Source organism: Monodon monoceros, unplaced genomic scaffold, assembly GCF_005190385.1.
Source record: "Monodon monoceros isolate NGI ecotype Baffin Bay Population unplaced genomic scaffold, NGI_Narwhal_1 Super_Scaffold_17, whole genome shotgun sequence".
Classification (NCBI taxonomy): domain Eukaryota; kingdom Metazoa; phylum Chordata; class Mammalia; order Artiodactyla; family Monodontidae; genus Monodon; species Monodon monoceros.
Genome location: NW_021703773.1, coordinates 26,808,945 through 26,829,812, shown reverse-complemented (window position 1 = coordinate 26,829,812; position 20,868 = coordinate 26,808,945). Strand labels below are relative to the sequence as shown.

Here is a 20,868-nt window from a genome sequence, read left to right as displayed (position 1 = left end):
AGAAGGGGTGAAGGAATTCTCTGAGGCCTCTTTCATAAGGACACTAATCCCATTCATGAAGGCTCCACCCTCTGAACTAGTCACCTCCCAAAGGTCCCACCTCCTAACACCATGACACCAATGGGGATTGGGTTTCAACATATGAATTTTGTGGGGACACAAGCATTCAGTCTGTAGATACAGCAGCTATCCTTTTGCTTTCCAGCCTCTACCTCTGCTCAACCGTGCTTCATCTCTAATCACTACTACAATCTTGCAACATGGTATCATTCTCATCTCCCACCCATGGAAGTTGAGGCTACTATCAGCCAGGTGACTTGATCAATCCCCAGTGCTTCATGCTGGAAATTAATCCCATTTTTGTTTTGTTTGATCCACAGCCCAGTGCTTTTTTGACCCTACACTATGTACAGTGTTCTTCCAATTTATCTCTTCAGAGTGGATTGATATTGAATGACTTTATTACCATCAGTGCCAGAATTTCTCAGTTGGTGAACCTATTACAGTCCTAGAATTAACTAAAAAACCCTCCCCTGGGTGCAATAGCTAAGGAAACAACATTGACCTCACATCTAAGCAGTTCCAGGTCTGACTAACCACAGCCTTGCCTTATCCTGAATTATGACCCACTTCTAGAAAGGCAGAGATGCCAGTGTGTGAAGGAGGATCAAATAAGAGAAAAAATTAGCTTCAAATAGAGCAGGGAATATGTGGTAGTAAATTTTTATTTCATTTTTTATTTTTTTTATTTATTGAAGTATGGTTGATTTACAATGTGTTAATTTATGATGTACAGCAAAGTGATTCAGTTATACATATATATATATATATATTATTTTTCATATTCTTTCCCATATGGTTTATCACAGGATATTGAATGTAGTTCCCTTTGCTATACAGTGGGACCTTGTTGTTTATCCATTTTTTTTTAATTAACTTATTTATTTTTGGCTGCCTTTCATCTTCATTGCAGTGGCTTCTCTTGTTGAAGAGCACAGGCTCCAGTAGTTGTGGCACGTGGGCTCAGTAGTTGTGGCTCGCAGACTCTAAAGCACAGGCTCTGTAGTTGTGGCACACTGGCTTAGTTGCTCCGCGGCATGTGGGATCTTCCTGGACCAGGGATCGAACCTGTGTCCCCTGCATTGACAGGCAGATTCTTAACCACTGTGCCACCAGGGAAGACCCATATCCATTCTGTATGTAATAGTTTGCATCTTCGAACCCCAAACTCCCAATCTACTCCTCCCCCACCGCCTCCCCCTTGGCAACCACAAGTCTGTTCTCTATGTCTGTGAGTCTGTTTCTGTTTCATGGATGTGTTCATTCGTGTCATATTTTAGATTCCACATACAAGTGATATCGTATAGTATTTGTCTTTCTCTGTCTGACTTACTTCACTTAGTATGATAACCTCTAGTTCCATCCATGTTGCTGCAAATGGCATCATTTCATTCTTTTTTATGGCTGAGTAATATGCCATATATATACCACATCATCTTTTTCCATTCATCTGTCAAGGACATTTAGGTTGTTTCCATGTCTTGACTATTGTGAATAGGGCTGCTACGAACATTGGGGTGCATGCGTCTGTTTGAATTAGAGTTTTGTCTGGTTATATGCCCAGCAGTGGGATTGCTGGATCATATGGCAATACTAATTTTAGTTTTTTGAGGAACCTCCATACTGTTTTCCATAGTGGCTGCAGCAATTTACATTCGAAGCAGGGAATATTTAAATGAGTCTTCGGAGCTGTTGCCGATCAGACTGCTCTATAGGGTGGAGATGATAAAATCCCTTTTCTTGGAATTAGAATGACAACACTGCACTCTGAATGTTCTAGGTAATCACTTGTCTGGAGAATATAAGGAAGGTTCCTTCTAGTACCACTACTTTATATTTTTACAGATTCTTTCCACATGAGTGTGCACATAGATTTATAACTCATAATTTACACCACCACCACCATTGTTTCCCACACATATACCCCAACTCACCCACATGCCTCCATAACTGAATACTGAGTGCCAGACAGTCTTGTAGGAATGGGGTTATAAACAAGGCCGACAACGCCCTCACTTTTGGAAGGTTTACGTATTTGTTACAGAGACAGGTAGACAACGAGTAAAGAAGCAAACAAGATATTTTCACAGAATGATAAATGCCATCTGGAAACACAGCAGGACATGGGCCAGTGAGCACGGATGGAGAGGGGCTACTGACCAGGACATGAGTGTCTGGGAAGAGCCCCCTGCACTGTGACCCACCGGAGGAGAGGTCAGATCCAGGGAGATCTGCGGGAAGAACATTTAGGGTAGATGGATTAGCACATGCAAAGGCCCTGCGGTGGGGACAGTCTTGGGGTGCTTGAGAAAGGGAAAGGTGTTAAGCAGACCAAGTCTGCACATGGTCATGACGACAAACTTTAGCACTGTGATGAAAGATTGTACTCCATACTTACATAGTCCAGTGAAATCCCCTCTCTCTTTTATAAGTGATAGAATTGGGTATTGATGGTTCATTGATGGCTCATCTGTAGTGTAAGGGCTACCTGCATGGCCTTGCTCAGGGGCGGTGAAGTCATTAGGGAAGAACTGATTTTTTGGCCCCATCTCAGGGACTAAGGCTTATGTGCCTCCGGCTTTTCTATTTTTCTTCTTTGCTCACATTGTGAGTAATCTCCCCTAAGTGTTGGAGATTAAAACTGAACCAAGCAGCCTCGGGCTGTCAGCTACAGTAGCTGATACAGTTGTTGCTGTTGGTACGCTGAGAAATAGAATGCTCTTAAAACTTCCTTTAGGGCATGCAGTTCCTGGAAAATGCCTGAAGACTTGTAATTTTGAAACACCTCAATCAAAGTCCTAGGAAGGGCACTTTACGTCATGATCCTTCTACAATTCATCCTTTCCCAAATAATGCAGACCCTGAAATAGCCAATGAAACCGTAGAAGATAAGGATGCCCGGAAGCTCAGCTTCTGTGCACCAGTGCCAGATCGAATCTCAGGAGACAGAGTTTTGGGTGACGTAGGAGTGGAGAGCTTTACTACTTTGCCAGGCAAAGGGGGCCACAGCAGGCTTCTGCCTCGAAAAGCTCTGTATCCCCACCCCAGAGGATTTGATGAGGGCTTTATGACCATGGTTCAAGGGCAGGGTCTCTCCCAAGATCAGGGTGTGAGCAGGGCCTGTGCCCCTTAATCTCTTCTCAGGTAATGTGTCTCCTAATCTTGATGAGTTTCTCTGGTCCCTTTAGTCTTGCCTCAGGTGGTTTCTTGGCTGCTTCGGAGCTGTTCAAATCCTCCCTTTGGAACTCAGGGAAGGCTTGGAGTCTTGCCAACACGAAACGGGGGACAAAAGGGCCTCCTCGCCTGGGAGTCCCACAGGCCCCGCTTGGTTTCATTAATGCAGAGCAGAGTTTAATGCGTATTTGATTTGTTTACTGCTTCAAAAAAGTACTTATCTGATCAGAGAGACTTCTGCTGCTGTGAGTGAAATGTGAGGCCTCCTGATATTGGAAATTCTAATAAGCATGTCATCATATTCCTTAGTCATGAAGGAAAATTAAAAAAGCAAGTGAAGATCACAGTGCACCATTCTCTTTTACTTTTGAGTTACTGCATGTGGGATCTTCCCAGACTGGGGCAGGAACCCGTGTCTCCTGCATCGGCAGGCGGACTCTCAACCACTGCGCCACCAGGGAAGCCCCATTGTAGTACTATTGCTTAGACAAATAATTATTTTCATTAGGCTCTTTTTTTTTAAGTAAAAGTCGAGATATTTACATGGGTCGGGAGATACTGACTAAATTGCAGGCAAACTCGATGTTCCCTCGTAGCATCAAAAGTTGTGTGGAGTGCACAGGGAGATCAGCTCTGTGCTTTGTGACCACCTAGAGGGATGGGATAGGGAGGGTGGGAGGGAGACGCAAGAGGAAGGGGATATGGAGATATATGTACAGGTATAGCTGATTCACTTTGTTATAAAGCAGAAACTAACACACCATCGTAAAGCAATTATACTCCAATAAAGATGTTTAAAAAAAAAAAAAGTGGTGTGGAATGAACAAAAGTTACAAAATGGGGTTGTTACTTCCACAAAGAAAGACCAAATAAATCAGGTTCTTTTGTTTGTTTGTTTTTTTCTTTAGCACAAAATGCTATTCCCTTACACCTCCAGGACAGGCCCTGGCCCGGGGTGGGTGTGCGGGGTAGTAGTCAGGGCTGGAGATTTTATGATCCCTTCGTCTCTTTTCAATTTTAGAAAAATCCCCTCTGATTCTAAATCTCCAGCTACCTCTAGTTATTGTTTTTCTATTGTGTTGCCTTTTTCTTGTTGATCTGTGTGGTTTATTCATTAGATGGTGAATAGGTCATTGGATGAATACATGGATTGGAAATACATCCTATTTAAAAAAATTTTTTTGGATTTCCTTCTCACGTTTTCCTTTTATGATAATTACTTTTTGTGTGCTATTTAAGAAATCTTTGCCTACCACACTGTTACGAAGATTCTTTTTTTTAATGTTTCTTTTGGAAGCATTACTGTTTCACGGTTTACATTTAGATCTGTAACCCATTTGGAACCGATATTTGTGTATATTGTGCAGTGGGTATCAAGATTTATTTCTCCCGTTTGATTGTCCATTTGACCCAGCACCATCTACTGAAAAGACCATCTTTCCCCCCAAGCCCTGCAGCACCACTTTTGTCATAAATCTAGTGTCTGTATCTCTGGGTTTGTGGACTTTCTGTTTTGTTCCACTGGCTCTTTATCTCGGTTGGCACAATTAAACACCGTTCAGATTATTGTAGCTTTATAATAAAACGTGACATTAAGTAGCATTAAGATCTCTGGTATTGTCTTGGAAATTCTCAGCCCAGACCAACTACATTAGACGTTATCTCCATCTCTTTGAAAATTCCTCAGTTGTTTGCAATGTGCAGTCAAGCTTGACAGTTACTCATCCAAGAACCTTTGAGCACTTCCCTAAGTTTGTAACGGGCCCCCTGGAAAAGTCTATCTCTGGATCACATGTGACTCATTCTGCAAAATGCCCTGTAATAATTGGTACCCAAATGCAGCCTAAGTGTTACTCCTTGGAGAAATATCGTAATATCTGATAATTTGGTTCACCATGATGGGTCTATAATAGTAACTACTTTCCAGCGGACACTTTTTCTGTTGAATTTATTTTTCTTTCCTCCAATTTATGATCACGTCTTCACTCTTTGATTTACTGTGAAGCACGTATTTCTAGATAAACCAGAAAAGCTATTTTCTTTAAAGACCTTTCAAAACCCCACAGCTTTAATATCTGCTTGTTACAGTGTTATTGTTAGATTTAAATTTAGTGGAAAATGGGCTTCTTATTAGTTCTTTGGTTTTAAACTCATAAATCCCTTTCATTAATTTTTTTTTAAGATTTAGCAAACTCCCACAAGCATTTGATACCATTACTGTGAAAGATTTGAGCTCACTGAGAGCTACTATGGTGAATAATTTTTTAAGTGTAAAATGTAGTTGGAAATAATTTTGCTTGTGGCTCAGCAATAAAAGCTAGGATAATACTTGTATTCAAGGGCTTCTACTAATTGCAGTAATCTGAGTGTGCCCAGATTTTTCTTAATATTGTTTCTTAATATTCTTAGTGTCAAAACATTTAAATACATCTAAACATCTTGGTGGAAACTGGCCAGATTAAGAAGGAACGAAACACTGCAAGCCATTTGCAGAGGCTACTTAAGAGCTAACCTCAGACAAACTCAATGTTGGAACGATTTGATAGGAGTTATTTTGTTCCCTCACATGTCCGTAATAGTTATGGTTAAGATGATTAAAATGCGTTATTAGGGAAGTTCAGATAATCCACCCGTCCTGCTCTTGGCCTCTGCTCTTTTTCATTCAGTCTGGCTGAGCCATAGTCATGGAAGACACACTTTGGGATCATGCACAGAAAAAATATAAACAACTACAGGGACCACTTAGGATGTCCCTGAAGGCTTATATAGAGGAGTGGTTATGTGGGAAGGGGAGGTGGGAGGAACAGGTGAGGAGGAAACCAGGGAGCAAGAGAAGTGGATAGATGGACCTGGGGTCTGTCCTACAGAGTGAAGGAAATCAGAAAGAAAAAGACAAATACCATATGCTAACACATATATATGGAATCTAAGAAAAAAAAAATGTCATGAAGAACCTAGGAGTAAGATGGGAATAAAGACACAGACCTACTAGAGAATGGACTTGAAGATATGGGGAGGGGGAAGGGTAAGCTGTGACAAAGCGAGAGAGTGGCATGGACATATATACACTACCAAACGTAAAATAGATAGCTAGTGGGAAGCAGCCGCATAGCACAGGGAGATCAGCTGGGTGCTTTGTGACCGCCTGGAGGGGTGGGATAGGGAGGGTGGGAGGGAGACGCAAGAGGGAGGAGATATGGGGATGTATGTATACGTATAGCTGATACACTTTGTTATACAGCAGAAACTAACACACCATTGTAAAGCAATTATACTCCGAAGGAGTTGGATTGGTGAGGTTGGGAAGGGGGGGATTTTAGGGTTTGTCCAGTGGTAGCAATACAATCCAGTGGTCCAGGTGTGTGGCTGTTCCTAACCTCCCCGATGCTGTCCTTTTAGCAGAAGGTCCTTGCAAGCATCCCAGGGCTGCAATTGACAAAAAAAGGTCCAGTTCTTTGGAACTGCTCATGAAATCTGAGAATTGCCAGGAGAGCCCGATGGTAGAGTCCATGCCACAGCATCTTGAGGGGCTGAGGGAGCCTGGAACCAGCTCTGGGGAACACTTCCCAGCCTGCTCAGCAACTGAGGGGGCTTTGTGGTACTCACCCGCCCTTCCCATCTTTTCCCCTTCTCTTGTTGTTTGGGTCCTGCACCCAATTCCACCGGTAGGGTAGGGTTCTGCACACCAACCAACAAGCAATACTCAGGATGCCAAGTGGGTGTCCTACGATTCCTCTCATCGGATTCCACAGGTAAGGGGTTCAGTCCCCAAGACTGCCCTTCACTTCAGAGGCCAATCGAAAGCCCAGGTTCTTACCTGTACTTCCAACCCACTGGCTATAAATCAGAGGTTCCCAGGCCTCCCTGCTACAGCAGCCACAGAATTCAGGAAATCTGTTTATTCATTAGATTACTGGTTTATTAAAGGATAGGAGTCAACAGCCAGATGAAGAATTGCCCAGGGCAAGGCATGGGGAAGGGGTGCTGAGCTTCCCTGCCTTCTCTGAGCTCACCGGTCTCCCAGTATTTCCAGGTGTTCACCAACCTGGAAGCTCTCTGAGCCCCGTTTTTTGAGGTCTTTGATGAAGCTTCATGACACAAGCATGAGTGATCAAATCATTGGCCATTGGGATTGATTCAACCTCCAGCCCTTCCCCCCTTCCCTCTAAAAGTCAGGAGGTTGGGACTGAAAGTTGCAACCCTCTAATCACATGGTGATGTTCTCCTGGCAACCAGCCCCATCCCTAGGTGTGGTCCAAAGTGTGCCCCATTAACATAACAAAACACCACCACCCCCTTCATTTAGGAAATTCCAAGAGATTAAGGAGCTCTGTGCCAGAGGGGACAAAACCAAATAAATATATCTTACTTTAATCACAACATCAAATATGTAGCTCTTGAACATTAGAGCTATCATAATTCCTCCTCTCTAAGAGAAGCAAGAATAAGACGGGTGAGCAAAGTGTGGGTTACCCTACAAACCTGAGTAAGGAAACCTAAACTCACCCGTTCCTGATTCTGAGCCTTTTCTTTAGTGGAGCCCATCATTTCAACAAACATCTCCCTTCTCTGTCATCCAGTAAATCCCACCAGATAAACAGGAAGACATCCATAGAGGGGAGGTCCCTTATTTTGCTGGTCGGCTTGCTCCTTCATTTCCGCATAATTTCTCCTAACACCTTTTGTTTTCAACTGGGTAAGATTCCCCGTGGTCTCATTTTATTCTTTGGCTTTGTGGGACTTTAACCAATGTGGGTGCAAATAGTTTGAAGTTTGAGCATGGTTTTTACCTAACTCTTCATAGTACGTACCTCAGATCGCACTCATTTAGATATATTCACCTGTGTATGTATTTAGAGAGTGATTTAATGGTTTTTTTATCTGTCAATTTAATTTCCCCAGCAAGGATCTTGTGGGCAGTGTTTCTTCATGATAATGTGCAGACAGTTGGCACCAACTTTGTTTCACAAATGTGGCAGTCTGATATGGCTAGAGCTGTAAAAAAAATTTCCCCAAATTTGTAATATGAGTACCCAAATGTATATTTCCTTCTTTTCCTTCTCTTTTTTTTTTAGGGAGGAGTTATTCTCTATCTTTTAACTCTGGAGAACACCACTGCAATTTATCATTCAGTATTTGTGCATGAAGGCTCACACAATAAGTCATTATAAAAATTGGCCAAGGAGTTCCCTGGTGGCCTAGTGGTTAGGATTCTGGGCTTTCAATTCTAGTGGCTTGGCTTCAATCCCTGGTCAGGGAAATAAGATCCTACAAGCCACATGGTGTGGCCAAAAAACAATTACCAAATGGTTGGAAAATTTTAAAAAGAATATACTAAAGATAGGCCAAACTTATATGCTTTTTGGTGTGTTTTCTTTTTCAGGTCAGAACTGTGGAGGCTTAGTCCAGGGTCCCAATGGCACCATTGAGAGTCCAGGGTTTCCCCATGGTTACCCAAACTATGCTAACTGCACCTGGATTATCATCACGGGAGAACGCAATCGGATACAGTTGTCATTCCACACCTTTGCTCTTGAAGAAGATTTTGATATTTTATCGGTGTATGATGGACAGCTCCAACAAGGGAATTTGAAAGTGAGGTAAAGTGTTGGCTTTTCCTGTAATAGATGAGGTTTGACATACTCAGATTGTGAAACTTAATTGGGATTAACATTTGAATTTAATTTTCAGAAAAGAACATTTTAGTTACTGTAAAGAAAAATTAAAGACTGGAGCTTTGTGCACACTTCTTTCAATCCCTAAGAACGTAACTTCTTATTGAAAACAATCACTGACTTCATTAATACATATCAGATTGTTCAAGATCTGTAAAACACTGTTGCCAAGGTAATTTAAGTTATGATACACCATTGTTTTTAAGCAACTGTGGATTTGAGAGAAAAAGCACAAAGTGAGCACAATTTAAAGAACACCAAAAGGAGCCTTGATATTGTCAGAGAACATATTCAATACAAAGAGCATATGGGTGGAGTAAAAACATGAAAGAACATTGTACTCTTTGGAGAATTTTTGGTTTGCACCGTCATAGAATATTCCATTCCTCATTAGCTTTCTCTTTTAATCTATGATTTTTTACCATGAAGAAAGAAAAATATTTCCTGGGATGATTTTAAGTTATATTTTTCATTTATCACCAAGAAAAGAAAAATTGTACCTGTACAAATACATTCATATTTTTTTTTTTTTAATTTTGGCCAAGGAATGAGGAATATCCCTTTCAAAGAAATTGGAATTTCTTAGCCAAACTGATGAACATATTTAAATATATACATATATGGCAAATAAGACTTTATCCTCTGGTTTTAACATTCTACATTAGAGATTAAGTTTGTTGAATATAGGGTCCTGTAGAAAAACTGACAGTAGGCGGAAGGAATTGTGCTGCTTAGATAAATAAAATGGCACTCATGATAATCTTAGCAGTAATATACAAAAATGATATACTTTATTTACAATTTTGTGAATTGAGAAAAATCTCTAGCTATGAAAATGCATAATTGTATTTTTACATCTAGTTAATAGATTAATAGTATATATATTAGTGTATATTAGTAAGTATATAATATATTAATAAATATATAATATTAATATATATAAATATCAATATATATAAACTATATAGTCAATATGTTAAGTGTAGAATATGAATATATTTCAAATAGATTTTATTTGCATTTCTTTATGCATTTTCAAATATAAAATACCTTGTAGTTTTTTCTGAGTCGTCTCCAACGTTACTGTCTGTTTTTAGAAACACTTTTCCAGTTGCCCTTTCTGAGACATATTGCATAAAGCTACCTCCTTTATGGATTTGTTAGGTAAACTTTCTTTCTTCCTGTCTGACATGTGTGGGCCAACATTTGGATGTTTGGACAAAGTATCCATATTTGCAGTCCTTGCTAATTTGATGCAAAATGCCTTAACCTCTTTCATGCTCTTCTAACTATTACTAACTTTTCATCCACACAAAAGATTCTACTAGGGAATAGTGCTGTTTTGTAATAATAGAAAGCATTGTGACAAAAAATAGAGAATCTAGTTTACTCAAATATTAAGTCATATGCCTTTGTGTTGAAAAGTAATTCATTCTCTTTCAATGAAAGACAAATGCCTATTGCATATGAAAGTAAAAAATATTGCTCTGTGAGGAAGAGCGCTGAGCTCCCGCAAGAAAACTTTCCCAGGAGCCGTCACAAATGCAACCAGATTGATCATCTGTTGGATATGGTTTGTAATTTACTGTCCAGCTGTAAAGCGCTCATGTTCTGAGGGGAAAACTACAAATGATCTTCAAATCTATTATTTTGAAATATTTTTGGTCATATTTATGTACCTTTCTAGGTTCAGGCATTATTTGGGCGGGGCAGGGGAAGAGGAGTGTTTCCAAAGTAATTAAACTCATATTGCTTATAAAATTTTAAAAAATTTCTGTCAATAGTTCCATTCCCTATAACTCTATTATAATTGGTATAATTCTATCCTATTCTAAAGGAAACCTGTCTTAAATGTTAATTTGCTCAACTACCTGTCTTTGGACAATTTAGTATTCTCTTATGTTCTTAAGTTGATATTAGGATCACTTTATAGGTTAATAACTATAAAGTTTAGAAAACAGCATACCTGTCATCTTCAGTATTATAACAGGATCAGCAGTAGAAATATTAAGGTTAGAACAGTTAGACTCATTGTATTTTATCCTGAGGTACTTGTGAATAGTATATAAATTAATAGCTGTGACTCAGAAAGCTTTATCAACATTGTTGAGTTATATGTATGAATCATGATGCTTTTACTCACTTAGATTTTTTAATATATTTTTTAACAGCTTCATTTTTAAAAATTATTTTATTTATTTTTTAAATTTTTTAATTTTTTTTTTTTTTTTTTTTTTGGCTGTGTTGGGTCTTCGTTGCTGTGCCTGCGTGCCAGGTGTCCTAACAAATTGGCAAAACATATCAGAAGCAGAATTCCAGTAATGACTGCCAAGCACTATAGGTCTCTACAATTATAAAATTTGAATAAAGAATGATGTGAAACAGGAAAATAAATAATGTTGTGAAATAGGAAATTTCCTCATTATTAGGGCAAATGTGTGAGCAGGTTGCAACATTTCAACATTAGGTGATGGGCAAAATCATTATAAATAGTATTGAAATCTAATTAACAGCGTTGAGGTGGAGACTCTAATGCTGTTTGTTTCCAATTATATCTTGGAACAGTTGTTTATTTCTCAAGTACGATTAACTCACAACACTTAAGCAGCTCTGGAATTCAAACGAAGGGATTTTTGTGAGAGGATTGATGTGTGAGCTGCTGATTCACTGAGTTGTCAGAAAAGTTATCACTTAGAGCTTTCATGGTCTGTAGTTGTTTTACTTCTGTACAAACGCTGTTTTTATCAGCTCAAAATGTGCACTAACAAAAAAAAACCAGTTGTTTTATTAACAACTTGATCATTTTATATAAAGAAATTTCTTCTGTATAACTACAGTACAGAACTTTTAATAAGTAACATATGATTTAGATGTAATCCCCAACTAACAAAACAGAATTTGGAGGTTAGAATTACTGATGTTTACATTGTAACTTGAAATTTAGTAAGAATATATGATTTACCCTATGTAACAAGAAATCTTTAAAGGAAACAAAAATGTATATATAATACAAACACATATATGATTTATGTCTCCATCGATAAATTAACTTTTAGTATGTAAATATTGAGCAATTAAATCAAGACTTCTTGTGAGCCCAAGAGAAAATATTAAACTCAAAATTAGGAATAGAAATGTGCTCCTGAGCTATCTAGAATTAAAACCCTAGTTCCTGTTTTGTTTTCTTTTTTAATAAATTTATTAATGTATTTGTTTATTTTTGACAGCACTGGGTCGTCGTTGCTGCACGCGGGCTTTCTCTAGTTGCCGCGAGTGGGGGCTACTCCTTGTTGCGGTGCGCGGGCTTCTCATTGCGGTGGCTTCTCTTGTTGTGGAGCACTGGCTCTTGGCGCGTGGGCTTCAGTAGTTGTGGCTCGCGGGCTCCAGAGCACAGGCTCAGTCGTTGTGGCACACGGGCTTAGTTGCTGTGCAGCATGTGGGATCCTCCCGGACCAGGGCTTGAACCCATGTTCCCTGCATTGGCAGGCGGATTCTTAACCACTGCGCCACCAGGGAAGTCCTGCCCTTACTGGTTTTTATGAGCTGTCATATTACTGCCATTTTTTGAATCTCTGGCCATATTGACTCTGTACCTCCTCCTGATTCTCAGATCTTCACAGAAGTCTAACCCTACATGTTTTATTTTGCAGCATCTCTTTATAAACCACAACCTGCTTTGGTCCTCACAGAAAACGCTCCACGAAGTTCCATTCTATGCGAGGTTGACCCATGCACACAGGTTGACCGGTACATGGAGATGATAACATGCTGGCCCCAGGCTCACCCCCCTCTAATTCTGAAACATTTGCCACAGTCCTGTCCTCATTCTATGTTGCCAGTAAGATAAGCACTCTAGTCAACATGACCCTGATATTCAAGGAACCCTACCAAGTGCAAAATACACTTCTGGCCTTCCGTCTCTTCCATATTTTCCCTGTGTGTTTCAGTCCACTCTGGTTGCTATAATAGGATACCACAGACTGTGGGGCTTAAAATCAGTGGGGATTTATTTCCTGTAGCTCTGGAGGCTGAAAGTTCAAGATCAAGGTGCCAGCAAATTTGGTGTCTCAGGAGGGCCTGTTTCTTGGTTCATAGGGGCTGTCTGTGTCAAGGCTTTCAGTGTCTTCATACTGTGCAAGGAGCAAGGGAGGTCTCCAGGGTCTCTTTTAAAAGGGTGCTAATCCCATTCATGAGGGCTACATTCTCCATAATCACGTCCCAAAGTTCCCACCTTCAAATACCACCATGTTGGGGGTGAGGATTTCAACATATGAATTTGGGAGGAAACAGACATTCAGGCTATAGTGCTAGGACAGTTTTCATATTTAGTTGAACGGGTCTATGAGTTATTCCTTGATCTGACCTTATAAGAGAATATAATATACTGTAATATTCTTCATCCTTCCCTCTGCCTGTCTACATTATATCCAGCTTTCAAAACCCATTTCACATTATATTTATTTCAGGAAATTGGCCCTGTGCATCCCAAGTTAAAAAACAACCCCACCAAAAAAGTCTTTTTCTTTTTTCCTGAACTCCTTTAGCACTTGTAACTAACATAGATCTTGAATCAAGCACTCCTTTGAAATCACACTGTCTCTCAAGTTGCCTTTTGTTGAAGGTTGTATATCTTTGTGTTCTAGTATGACAAATAGAACATACATCCTCCAAGGCCAAGAAATGTGCCACGACTGTCTTCTCTGGTGATGACATATATGACTTTAATATAGTCAATAAATCTTCATGGAATGATTTTGATTTAAGCTATTCCTGATTCAGGACCACTCCTCTCTGTGCTCTCTGTGTATAAGCCAGCATGACTTAATATAACTCTCTCCTCTAGGTGAGCATGAGAGACTTTTATATCCTGTAGATGTTCTCTAAATATGAAGTCGTGTTTTTTCAATTTGTCCCCAAATCAAAAATAATTGAAGTTGACATCCGTTTCCAATTATGATAACATTATAATATCAAACTTGGAAAATAAATCCCATTATAACCTCAAAAAGTAAATAAAAATGAACCTATGAAGGAAAATTGTACCATGCAAATGTGGAAAATCAGTATGTATATCCCATGATTATTGTAAAATACAAGTCCTAGGAAAATAGCTTTGGCAGTTATCTTGGCTTTATCTTCCTCTGACTTTTACAAGATTACCCCTAAATCTCTGCAGTGATGGTAATGAAGAGGTAAGAGATGAATGTTATAGAGCCGTTAAAATCAGTAAATCATGAATAAGTGATGCAAAAATATCAGTTTTTTCCATTTTTTGAAAAAATGTGTTAACAAAGAAATTTGTATAGTATTAACTATATCCGGTGATGTTTAGAACTTCAGAGCTTTTAAGGGCTAGGAAGGGGTTTCAGTTGCATTTGGATTAAATTAGACTAGAGGCCTGGCAGTGTCTAAATTCTGCCGTACTGTCCCCCATTGCCATTATGAAGTTCTGAGGGAACCGTTCACAGACACGTAGTCAGATAAAAATCAAAGCATCATTTTATTTTTAGCTTGGCTGGTGACTCATGCCCCATTTAAACATAGGATGAAGTGTGTATAAAAGCTTCTATAGGGACTGGAACATCATACTCATACCAAAGACATGTCTTGCCATCTTATCACATTCGGCCAGCCACACGGTCAGGGAGTAGAAGGAATGGCTGGCATGATCAGACCAACACATAGTGAGGGAGGGCCCCAGAGAGGTGGGCCTTATAGCCTTCGTGAGGAGCTGAAGCCCACAGGGCTGAAGCCTCAGGCTGTCAAAGCCCAGTAGCCCAACCAATGCTTAGGGATCTGATCAAACCGGGCCTCCTGTCCTAGTGGGCACGGTGCAGAGGTGCTGAGGGGGACAGTGGTAGTGTTAGGTCGTCTCCTATAAACCTATCATGTTCCCATGAGTTTGTGCATCTGTCAGCCGTGATGATTATCCTATGTACATGTTTTAAGATGATGAAATAAAAAATCATTTTATTTGATACAGCTTCCAAATTTCCTTTCTCAGCATATGCTTTGAATTAGCAACTCATAGGCAAGGTTGCTAGTGATTGGGTAAGGCAGAGTCAACTAATTTATTTATTTTTTTTAAGTTGGTTGTCTGCAGTTGGCTAGTGTGGAAGAGAAGGCCGGTTAAATCAGAGATTCAAGGATGAGGCCTAAACATATATTTATATTTGTATTTGTATAAATATGTACTTATCTATAATCCCCCAGCTGATTTTAATATGGTTGAAAACTGTATATATTTTTTATAAGGCTCATATTTATTAACAAAAATGATTAAGTTGCTAGTAATTAGAAATCCTGGAGATACAATATAAAGCATTTAAGGGAGATAGGTAGAACTATGTTTGCAAAACTGTAAGCATGTTTTAACATGTATCTGAATTCTGACCACTACCATTCATGCTGTGGTGGTGGTTTTGCATGAGCCAAAAATGGATGGTTCATTTCAGTATCTTGGTCATTTTGAAAGTAGCAAACCATATTAATATGGGCAAAGGAGTCTTTTGAAAAATCATAAATATATGTGTGAGGAAAATACTCTCAAAGCCCCCAACTCCTAGGACATTTCTCTTGCATAAATGTAGACATATGGAAAGGCATTCAGAGTTTCTAAAAGAGGATGAAAGAAAAAGAAGATTAATAAATACTTTGCGACAGGACTGCATTTTCAGCAGACAAAGCTATTTTGAGGTATTGGTCATGGGAACATGAAAGTAGACACAACTTTATAATATAAAATCTTGTCTTTACTACTTAAATATGTTGGATCATCAATTTAAATATTAATATGCAATAATAAAAATACCAGAAAGAACTTCTTCAGTACACATAATTTAAAAGTCATGGAGAAAATGACTGAAGAATTTGACTTCCTAAAATTTAAAATCCAAAAGCCAAATGACAAATCGAGAAAAAGGATTTACAGTAGTGTGAGACACAGGGAGTTATTTTCTTAATTTATAACATAGAGTCTCAGAACGATAAGGAATAAGATAAATCATTTAATAGAAAACCAGGTAAAAGTATGAACAAGGAGTTCAAATATAACAATCTATGGTAATAAGTGTATTTCAAGAAAATTAAAATGGTAATGCAATATATCTCACCACTCTGAATGGCAAAACTTTAAAATTTGTGATAACTCGGAGTTTTTGAGGGTATTAGACAAATGCCTTTATGTCCTGTTGGTAGAATTACTAATTGCAGCAGTTAACTTTGGATAGAATTTTGAAATTTCTCTCAAATTTAAAAATTATGTACAAGCTCTTTCCTTCAGCAAGTCCAGCTAAGAATTTATTCTACAAAATTACCTTCAAATATGACAAAACACATGGAATGAGATGCTTATGGGTGCATTTTGATAGTATTAAAAACAAATTCAAGAATGTCTATCCTTCTATAGAGACTAGTTAAATAAGTTAGAGGATATATGTATTACAATGTACCATTAAAAATAATGACTGGGATCTTTATTTGCTGATATGAAGAGATCTCTCACTATATGTTACATTTATAAATTACAGTAGTATTGGATTGTCCAGTTTCACTCAGTGTTTTATTTTCTTGAATAAACAATATGTAATCTCATAATAAAACACATCAAATTCTGGATGATGGTGGAACCCTGGGTATGTCCTTCTTATATATAATTGCAATATGTTGTAGTGGTTTCAAGGATGCTGTGGGAAGGAGAATAAAGGCATCTGTCCACCCTGAGGGCTCCCAGAGGGCTGCCTATCAGCCGTTGTAATTTTAATCAAGATACAATGCTGCCTTAATCCAGAAAAAGCATGGCTCTCTTAGTGTTCACAGCAGGCTAGGGGTAGGGGAGGTTTTGTGACTGTTGTTGTTACCCTTTTATTTAAGGACTGAGATATAGTTGATGTACAATATTATATGAGTTTCAGGTATATAACATAGTGATTCACAATTTTTAAAAGTTATACTCCGTTTGTAGTTACTATAAACTATTGGCTATATTCCTTGCGTTATACAGTATATCCTTGTAGCTTATTTATTTTATACATAGTAGCTTGTACCTTTTAATCCCCTACCCCTATCCCGCCCCTCCGTCTTCCCCCTCCCCACTGGTAACCACTAGCTTCCCCTCTGTCTCTGAGTCTGTTTCTATTTTGTTATATTCATTCTTATATTCACATGTTTCTTTTATATTTTAGATTCCACATATAAGTGAAAGTATACAATATGTGTCTTTCTCTGTCTGACTTATTTCATTAAACATAATACCCTCCAGGTCTATCCATGTTGTTGAAGATGGCAAAAGTTCATTCTTTTTTTATGGCTGAGTTGTTTTCCATTGTATATATGTGCCATATCTTATTTATTTATTCATTTATTTATTTATTTATAACATCTTTATTGGAGTATAATTGCTTTACAATGGTGTGTTAGTTTCTGCTTTATAACAAAGTGAATCAGCTATACATATACATATATCCCCATATCTCCTCCCTCTTGCGTCTCCCTCCCACCCTCCCTATCCCACCCCTCTAGGTGGTCACAAAGCACCGAGCTGATCTCCCTGTGCTATGGGGCTGCTTCCCACTAGCTATCTATTTTACATTTGGCAGTGTATGTATGTCCATGCCACTCTCTCACTTCGTCCCAGCTTACCCTTCCCCCTCCCTGTGTCCTCGAGTCCATTCTCTACATCTGTGTCTTTATTTCTGTCCTTCCCCTAGGTTCATCAGAACCATTTTTTTTTTTAGATTCCATATTTATGTGTTAGCATATGGTATTTGTTTTCCTTTTTCTGACTTACTTCACTCTGTATGACAGTCTCTAGGTCCATCCACCTCACTACAAATAACTCAATTTCATTTCTTTTTATGGCTGAGTAATAGTCCATTGTATATATGGGCCACATCTTCTTTATCCATTCATCTGTCTATGACATTTAGGTTGCTTCCATGTCTGGCTATTGTAAATAGTGCTGCAATGGACATTGTGGAACATGCTTCTTTTTGAATGATGATTTTCTCAGGCTATATGCCCAGTGGTGGGATTGCTGGGTCGTATGGTAGTTCTATTTTTACTTTTTTAAGGAACCTCCATACTGTTCTCCATAGTGGCTGTGTCAATTTACATTCCTACCAAGAGTGCAGGAGGGTTCCCTTTTCTCCACGCCCTCTCCAGCATTTATGGTTTGTAGATTTTTTGATGATGGCCATTCTGACTGGTTGTACCATATCTTTTTTGTCCATTCATCCGTCAGTGGACACTTAGGTTGCTTCTATATCTTGGCTATTGTAAATAGTGCTGCTGTGCATTTGGCGGTGCATGTATCTATTTGGATCAGCGTTTGGGTGGTTTCTTTCTGTAAGTATGTATATGCTCTGTCTTTGAAATTCTTGTGGAGGCAGTTATTTCTATCTCTGTGCCTATGAATATCTCCATTTTGATGTTTTTCTCCCTCTCTCCCATCTATTAATCTATATCTATGTTTATAACAGTGTTTCTCAACCAGGGGTGATGTTATGCCCCAGGGGACATTTGGTAAGACACTATTGTCACAGTTGGGTGGGGATGCTCCTAGGATGTGGCAGGTACAGTACAGAGATGCTGATGAATGTCTTACAACACACAGGACAACACGTAGGACAGCCCCATATGACAAAGAATTGTCTTCCACCAAATGTCAGAAATGCCAAGGATGAAAATTCCCTGTTTACAGCAGTAAACCATCTGTATACAACCATCTGTAGCTATAACCATCTATACCTGTACCTCTGTGTATATCTGGCCTCTACATTTCTCTCTATATTGTTTTTCTATGCGAAGACCCAAGCTGAAAAAGGTAAACGAGAACTCTCTGGAACTGACAGTTACATTTCTGCTGTGCAGAGGTAGCTAGGCGGGTGGACTGATTGAAGTGATCGAAAATGATGGGGTCTCCTGCAGTATTGTGTCAGCAAGCAAATGGGATTTCCACCGTATTACACATTATCGGATTTCATCAAGAATCATTTTTACTTCTTTCTCAAAAGGAAATAAAATTATTATTATTATTTCAGTCCTCGGTTTCTGGGAAAAGAAACATAAAGTGTCCAAAAGTCGGTAAGATATTAATTGAATTTTATTCTGTGTAATAGTGAATCTGCAAAAATAGTCTGTTCAAATGACTTACTGGGAAGCTCTCCATAGTAAAAAGCAAGAAGTAGCTATAAATAATCAGATTTCTTAGAATTTCCAAGATTTTAAATTAATTTTGTGTGGATGACTAGACTTGTAGGTGAATGATTTTTTTTAAGTTTAAAATTTACTTTTTCTCTCCCCGTCCCTTTTAAGTGTTTGGATAGCAAAACCTGTACTGATTTATTCTTTTATCCCCAACAGAAGCTAAGCACTTAGAACACACTAAACCAGTGCGTTTTGATTGAATAAATGTACATTAGTTGTTTACAAAATAATTGTAAAGGAATGAACGCTATATACAAAAGTGTGTCATACACTTTCAATTCACAAAATTAAAAAAAAGGAATAGGATATTACTTAGAACTTAAAACAATTCTTTCTTTTACTATAATAAACAGTCACCCACCCTGTGCATATAAATACGATCGACTTTGTATCTGAATGTACTGAAAAATAATCAAAAGGCAAATATTTATCTTAGAAGCCATCTTGTTTCAAACCTTTAAAAACTGTTAACCTGGAGTAATCTTGATATTTAGACATTTTATGAGTTTGTGCATTTAACTAGGCAGCAGTATTATATATAAAAATTGTATAAGCGATTAAGAGTGTTTACAGCCCAGAAGCCTCTAAATTTAGAAAATTCTTTCAAATAAGGTTTCCAGGAGCGGAGCTATTGGCCCTTTTCTGAACCTCAGTTTTGTCCTGGCTTACATCTCCCCTGCCTTACCTCTTAGAACCTGAAGTATTAACTCAAGCAGTGTTCGGAAAGTTGCTCATAGATTCCAGGTGGTAGATATAAGTGAATAAAACCCTCACAGCCTTTCTTTGGTTCATACTTGCCCTGAGGGGGAGGCAGCTTGGGGAGGGTCCTTAAGTGAGTGGGGAATAAAGCCTGCCTGTGTGAATTTCCTCAGAATGATCTGGAGCCCTGCCCTCCCAACCTCTGCCCCCTGGGTCACTGACCCTAATTGGATTTCCTTGGCTTCCTGCCCAGAGGCCAGCTCTTGTTGGCCTCTGTTTCACAATCAGTGGAAAATTAGACAATTTTGTCTCTGAACCTGTTGGCAGTACAACTTCCCAAGCTCAAAGATTGTACTGATCCCACACTAAACCCTCAAATGGAAGACGCAGGGTCGTGGCTATAGTTAGACTGCTACTCACCAGTACTACTCACGTATACTTTATCACCAACATCTGTTACTTTTTATTTTAGAAATCACTAGTATAAACCCAGAATCTGTATAGCTGGCTCTCTGTTTCAAGGAAGCAGTCCCCCAATGAACAGGGGTATGTTCCCCTCGAGAGGGAGAATCAGAGAGTGCGCAAGAAAGGATACAAGTGAATGTTTTCATACAACCTGTCACCTTTCAGCCCAAAGAGGAAAACTGAGATAAACGAAACGGGGGCCTCCTGAAAGTTTCTCAAAGTGTCTTCCTTCAAGGAGGCAGCTTCTGTTTCTCACAGCTGTTCACGGACCCTCCGTGGCCGTTATCCCCCATCATCCCTTTTCAGTGTCAAGGCGCGCCGGTGCCTGAACCCCAGGCCACCTCCACCCCCATGGACCCGCACTACCAGCAAAGGCCAAGGGGGGCGCCCTTGTGACTGACGCGTCTTCCTTTGCCACTCGTTAAAGCAGGGCCTCGAACTCCCAGGCCTGCTGGAACCAGAAGGAGGATGCAAATACGTGAAACAGAGCAGGTGTAAGACAGTGGCGAGACCTCCTGGTGAGGTCGTGGTCAGTTTCAACGAGGCACCAGCTCCTCAGCTACAGCCAATGGCCGCCAAGCAGAAACGC

At 39.2% G+C, this 20,868-nt stretch overlaps 1 protein-coding gene across 1 annotated transcript in view; it reads left to right on the top strand.

Moving 5' to 3' along the window:
* Positions 1 to 8,259: 8,259 nt before the first annotated feature.
* The window catches only part of CSMD1 (CUB and Sushi multiple domains 1), a 1,429,265-nt gene continuing 1,416,656 nt past the window's right edge, over positions 8,260 to 20,868 (top strand). Inside the window, exons 1-2 of the mRNA XM_029226263.1 lie at positions 8,260 to 8,263; positions 8,618 to 8,834. Of these exons, the coding sequence (XP_029082096.1) occupies positions 8,260 to 8,263; positions 8,618 to 8,834 (221 nt within the window). The remainder of the gene's footprint in view (positions 8,264 to 8,617; positions 8,835 to 20,868) is intronic.